At 35.7% G+C, this 7,043-nt stretch overlaps 1 protein-coding gene across 1 annotated transcript; it reads left to right on the top strand.

Moving 5' to 3' along the window:
• The first annotated feature begins 4,455 nt into the window (after nt 1-4,455).
• Nucleotides 4,456-5,924, top strand: LOC120002612 (protein FAR1-RELATED SEQUENCE 5-like). The gene is made up of 2 exons (XM_038851371.1): nt 4,456-5,680; nt 5,773-5,924. Exons 1-2 carry the CDS (start codon nt 4,456-4,458, stop codon nt 5,922-5,924), a joined length of 1,377 nt encoding a protein of 458 aa, XP_038707299.1.
• The last annotated feature ends 1,119 nt before the right edge of the window (nt 5,925-7,043 follow it).

Below are 7,043 nucleotides of genomic sequence, written 5' to 3'. Positions count from 1 at the left end.
ATTCTCAAAAAAAAAAAAAAAAAAAAGGTGTATGCAATAAAGTTAATCCTTTGTGTGTAAAGGATGAGAAGTGTTTGAAATTGTGGTACAATGGAAAGGGTGACAAAAATGAGAGTTTAGCTCACATGTTTGAATTTAACCTTGCAACTTGTTACCTAGATCCAAATTCTTCCTATCTTGTCCCATGACCACATTACAACTCATTTAACCTTTTGATGAATTTGATCCAAGGTAAGCAAGTAAGTTGGTGAATGCATTAATTGCTCTTGTAGGTGATTTCTTTCTCAAAGCTATGCCCATCCAAATTATCTTTTATAAGCACATACATTTAATTCAATTGTGTAAGTCATTCACTTAGCACAATGCTTTCATGTTTTTGTGTACATTTGGGATTGGGAATTTATGAACACCAAAAGGGTCCATAACAAGGTTTTGCTTGTGTGAATATGTTGAGTTGTCTAGTTTGATTGCACATATATTTTTCATAGTATAAAATGTTCTTGGTCATTTTTAAGGGGATTGAGATTGATTTTTCAAAGATTTTGCATGTTTTTGACCAAGCAGGGGAATTGGGGGATTAGCTCTACTTCTTACATGTGAGAACTTAAGAATCATTTATGATGCTTTCAAAGTAATGGTGGATCCCTTGGCAAGTGTTTGTGGGTATCGCTCTGATAAGCCCTCACGAGACTACAACTCGTCCACTAGGGTGACCTAGGGGTTTAAAGGCTTGTTGCATATGCTAAATGCAACCGTGATTCCTACGTTAGTGAGTTAGGTTTTTATTTTTTTTAGGTAGTGTTTGCATTGCTAGGGACTAGCAACGTCTAAGTTGGGGGGTGTGATCGGACCTCTAGTTTGAGGTCCTAATATCATCTAATTAGGAGGTCCTAGTGCTTATAGTAATGCATTTGTGTTAAAATAAAGTAATTTTACTCTTATACATGTTTCCCGTTGGTTTTGAAGGAAATCGGGCATAAATGACTGAATTGATCACCTTTGGAGCTGAAAGAAGAAGCTGGGATTCAGAAAGTGTCCGGACACCTCAAGTGCCGTCCGGACGCTTTCTTCACAAATTGAGGCAGAGGCTTCAAAGTTGATGCATGCATGAAGTGTCCAGACACCTGTCCGGACACCCGTCCGGACACCTGTCCGGACACCCGTCCGGACACCTGTCCGGACACCTACCGCGGAACTGCAATTTTCCTGCATTAGAATTTTAAGGGTATTTGGGGTAACTCATGCTTGTAACCAATGGGGAACGACTTTATAAGGGTAGATAGGTAATTTCTATTGTAAAAAGAGGAGAAAACCCTAAGATTGGGTCTTCCTTCTCACAATTCATCTCCTCCAACTTCTTGCCTCCATTGTTTTTCTCTCTTTTTCTCTCTCTAGGATTTTACTTAGTTCTTGTGATCTTGATTGTAAACATTGGTTTTCATCTATAAAATTGATGTTTATTCTCATTATAATGAGTGGCTAAGTTCTCTTTCTAGTTTCTAGTCCCGAACGGTGGGTGCAAGGTTTCGATTACTCAAGGTATGCTCAAAGAATCGTAGCTTCGATTTCTCTCTTTTAATTTCGTGATAGCTGTGTGATTGGATCTATGGGAATGACATATTTGATTGTATTCTTGGATTGTCTAGTCTAGGGATTGCATCTAATGTGTTCGATTGAGAATTGTTAAACCCATTGCATGATTTCCTTAATTAATTGAGTTTTTCATTGCATAGCTATTAATTATGTGTATTGATGATGGAGTTTTGGGTTAATTTAGGAATGTGCATGGGAGAGTTATGGTTAATTGATCTTTGAGTGTGAAACTAGGGTGTTAGCCAAGCCGAGCCCCAAGGGGGAACATTAATCCATAATATTAGGTGCTTATCCCTTTGCGTTCATCGTAGATTAAGAGACCCGATGGCCTACATGCATGAATTGAAGTCTTATATCCCAATTCTCTTTGCATATGCATGATTGATAGTATCACACAATGCATTGTGTATGGTTGTGTGTGTTTGCAATGATACCTTGAGTATGAGAACCGAGTAGCCACCGGGACGGACTAGAGACTAGGTTTTTTTTAATTAATTGTTTTAAATCCACTTTGTGCTCACTTTGATTACAAAATCGCTTATGCTACCGAGTCATTCGGCCCATTTCTTTTACTTGTTTTTATTTGATATTCATTGTGTTTATTAGTGTTAGCTAGTCATTTGCATATCATTCACTTCAAATTTGCATTGCTTTCTCGTGGATCGATACCAGACTCACCGGTTTATTACTTGACGATACCCTACACTTGGGGTAAGTACACACACACTTTGGTGTCGGTCACGAACCCGCCTCCAAAACGCCATTACATAACGATCAAAGGTCATTGTTGCCTTATAAGTGATAAATTAAGATTCACGTGTTCATGTTCTTTCTCCATTCTTCTAAAAGAAATCTGCATTTCTTCATGCGTGATTTGAGTTTGAATTGACAATATATATGAGTAAGCTATGGTTTGAATTGTATCCATTGTTATCATCATGAGTTTGAAAGGGTATTAACATCAATTCATTTAAAATCAATGGCATAATTGAAAAATGGTGCCTTAATGATTTGAGAATTGTCCAAATTGAGACCATTTGAGAATGGTCATATTATGGTCAAAAAATTATCTCAGAGTTTGGGTCCTGAAATGATCATTTGGTTGAGCTTTGCTATATATGGTTCAAGAACAATGAATTGTTGTATGATATTGTCAACCAAACGGGCATTATAATATTTTTATAATCTTGATGTGTTAGGTCTTTTTTTTTTTACAATATTAGATTTCTTTTTACTCTAATATATTATTTTGTTTCTATAATGGTTTATCATATGAAAAAAAATATATTCTGAAATGAATAAACATAGTGTTAACTTACTAAATTCAAGTCGAACTTTAATATGATATGGAGTTTAGAATGTTTAGCCCAAACACATTGATGTTGTCTCTTATCCTAGGTGGAATGTCTAGTTCTTATAATAACCGGCATATTTGTTATAAATATATACGCTAATACATATGCTATTGATAAAATTATCTACCAAACAAAGCCAATATGTATTCGTTATAAATATATACGCTAGTACTTAAATGAATAAATCTATTTTCACTTAATAGATTAAGTTATCGGATTGAAATAATAATTTAATATGTTGAACATAAGTCAAAAGTTTAATTAAGATTCTTAATGAATGGAAGTCAAGATTATTGATTCAGAACCATTGTTTTTTGTCTTTTTTTTGTTTGTTTAGTCTGGTCGGGTATATCTCGATATAGTTTAGTTTAATCCAGTGTAATCTGGTAGAATCTGATCTTGAGTTTGTAATTTCTTCAAGTGGTTCGGTGTTATCTGGTGTTTGTAAATCCTAGGATGCTTTTATGACGTTAGAATGAACGTTTGATATCATGAAATGAATTGTTGAGTTACTACTTTTCAAAGTAAAAGGTTTAGTTCATTAGCTATGGAAAAAAGATGATTTATTGGATTATAAATACATATTTTTAACTTTTCAACCTTGTAATCAATAGAGAAGATGTTGATCTTATTGTCCAGGTAGGAGAAACTAGAGAAATGATGAGTTTTTTTTTTATCTTAGGGAAGTATCGGTGCAATAGTGAACAGGTTAATAACCTGTTCATTTTATGAACCGTTAGATCTTAAGAGAGATTTGACAATCAGTTAATCTTGTGTATATATATATACACAAGATTTTTCTCTGATACGGGAGCAAGGAGCGGGACTAACTTACGAGACTATTTGTTTGGCCGTTAGATTAATCATACGACACACGTTTTTTCTCTTATTTTTTTTCCTTCTGTCTCACTTCTCTCTCCTCTGACAGTCCCTTTCTCATCAAACCCTTCTCTACAACCTGCAATCGCGACTAAGGAACAGGAGAGAAATCGATCTACCTGATCATCCCTTGATTTGTGCACACTGGAGAAATCGAAGATATATTGAAAAATCAAGATAAACGCTGGAACAGTGACACCCAGAGATTGAGCAGCCCTTGAACACGAACGAGCTGAGCTGAGAGAAATCGAGCAATAGACCAATCTATTCAATGCGCTGGACAGTGGGAAATTGGGGTAATTTCTTATTTTCGTATATCATGTATACAGCTTAGAAGTGTATAATGTTTTGATTATATTATTTGTCGTCTTATGCATTATGAACAATTATTATTTTGGGGTAATCTCAATGTATATGTGGGATAGCTTAGAAGTTCATGAACAATTGTTATTATTTGTCGCACTATGCATTCATGAACACATTTGGGATACTAATTATTTTGCATCTTATAATGTGCTGTGTGGTTGATTACTTCTTTCTTGAATATATTGTCGTGTTGTTACAATATGATTATTGTCCTAATGTAGGATAATTTTTTTCAGTTATGGATGGCATTTCGCATACGGATATGGGTTCTTCATCATCAAATGATGGAAATTATGTGCCTCAAGTAAGGTTTGAACAAATTCCTCAAATTGGGCAAGAATTTGAATCTTTGGATGAAGCCCATAATTTTTACAATGAATATGCAAGGGAAGCTGGATTTAGTACTCGACTGTGGAGTACTAAGAAGAACAATAGTGGCGAAATAATCAGGAGGGAAATGGTTTGCTATAAGCAAAGTTCTCGAAAGAAGGTAGAGTTAAATAATGTTCGTACGAGGAAGCGAGGTATAACTCGAGAAGGATGTAACGTAAAGATTTGCTTTATCAAGTCAGAGTCTAATAAAAAATTCATCGTTTCAATATTTTTCGAGGCACATAATCATGTATTGACAACACCAAGAAAAGTTCATTTGCTACGGTCTCATCGCTCCATGTCTTCTGCCAAGAAGGACTTAACACAACAACTTAGTGCAGCAAATGTGTCAATCAGTCAACAAATTGGTATTTTCGAGGTAGAAGCAGGAGGTATAGAAAATGTTGGTTGTATAGAAAAGGATTTCTACAATGCACGACGCGATGAGGTGAAAATGTATGCTGGACATGATGCTCAAATGTTGTATGAGTATTTTGAATCTCAAAAGGCAAGAAATCCAGAATACTATTTTGCAATCAACATGGATCCTGAAAACAAGATTACTCATTGCTTTTGGGAAGATGTGGAATGTAAAAAGGCATATCAGGTTTTTGGGGATGTAGTCGTCTTCGATACTACTTACAATACAAATCGATATGGTATGATCTTTGTACCCTTTGTGGGGGTCAACCATCATGGACAGACTATACTATTTGCATGTGCATTCCTGAGTGATGAGACGACTGAGTCATTCTTGTGGCTTCTAAAGCAGTTCTTGTCTTGTATGCAAGAAGGGCCTCCCAAAATGATTATCACTGATCAATACCCTGCAATGGGTAAGGCAATAGCTGAAGTATTACCAAACATTGTGCATCGATTTTGTATGTGGCATATTCTGAATAAATTTTCTGAGAAGTTAGACGCAGTGAAATGGAGAGATAATTATCCAAGTTTCCATAAATGCAAATGGAATTCTTCAAGTCCAGAAGAGTTTGAGTTTGGTTGGGCCGAGGTTGTCGATCAAAGTGGGTTGTCTTCAAATGCATGGTTAAAATCAGTGTATGATATTCGTTTCATGTGGATTCCTGCATATGTTAATGACACGTTCTTCGTAGGTATTATAAATTATTCTTACAATACTTCATGTAGTTTTAAAATTTTCACTAACTCTTCGACTTAACATATTGACACTTGTTTTTAAATATAGGTATGTCCTCTAGTCAAAGAGTTGAAAATTGTCACGCATTTTTCAAGTCTTACGTATCAAAAAAAAATACGTTGATGGATTTTGTGGTTCGATTTACCAGAGCTCTAAAACATCAAAGACACCAAGAGCTTATGCTTGACCATAAAGACTAATATGAACAACCCATCACAAAAACTATGTGGCCAATAGAGACGTTCATGACGGAAGTGTATACACACACTATTTTTTACAAAGTTCAAGAGGAGTTGTACCAAAGCATGGCGTATATGGTAACACGTGACTATGAAGGGGAACATATGTGCTACTATAGTGTGGTGAGAGTTGATGGGAGTCAACATAAGGCAAGAAAAGTTTTGGATGACAAGTCGATGCATTGTTTGACTTGTAGTTGTAAGAAATTTGAGTCATATGGTTTTCTATGTCGGCACATATTTGCAACCATGAGCTGTCAAATGCAAGTGCATGCTCCACTGCCAGATATTTATATATTGCGGAGGTGGACCAAATCTGCAAAATGTTCTAATGACAGCGGTGATGGGCAAGGTATTATTGATAGGGCAGTCATCATGAAGCACAATGCAATCCGTAAACTTACTTCCAATATTGTTGATACCTCTATGTTCAATGAAGACACATATAAGCTTACATTCGACAGATTGAATTCTCTTCAAATTGATTTAAATGCATTGACGTTGCAAGATGGAGGACAATCTTCCGCACCTAGTATTGTTCTTTCACAACCTGTCTATAATGAGCCTAACAAGGTTAGGGCAAAAGGATGTGGAAAGAGGCTCAAGAGAGGTAAAGAAATAGCGAGTAACAAAGATAGACGTTGTAATGGTTGCAGGCTAGCGGGACAAAAACATGACAAGAGGAATTGTCCTTATACTCACTTATATTTAGGTACACCTATTCTAATTTATTTCATTTTATTTTATTAAGTTGAACATGAGTAAACTTGACCATTACATGATGTTTTGATGCAGGAATGTCACTAACTGACATGGAGGAAAGCTATTGGAACTGATGATGTAATAACACTAGATGAAGTAGTTTGCCTACTTGACGTATATGCTAGTCAAGTTTTTGCCAAATCAAGGTAAATGGTATGGCATTAGATGATGAGTTACTTCTTGTGGAAATATTATTATCAGATGAATTATATATTCATTGTCTCTTCTTGTGCAAGCAGGTTTTATGCCACAAGAGGAGGTTTTGTTGGCGCTGGATTATCTGCACATGCTTGGAGTTGTCTATAGGGACTTAAAATT

Source organism: Tripterygium wilfordii, chromosome 7 (assembly GCF_013401445.1).
Source record: "Tripterygium wilfordii isolate XIE 37 chromosome 7, ASM1340144v1, whole genome shotgun sequence".
Lineage (NCBI taxonomy): Eukaryota > Viridiplantae > Streptophyta > Magnoliopsida > Celastrales > Celastraceae > Tripterygium > Tripterygium wilfordii.
Note: the sequence above shows the minus strand (reverse complement) of the source record. Positions and strands in the feature narration are given on the sequence as shown.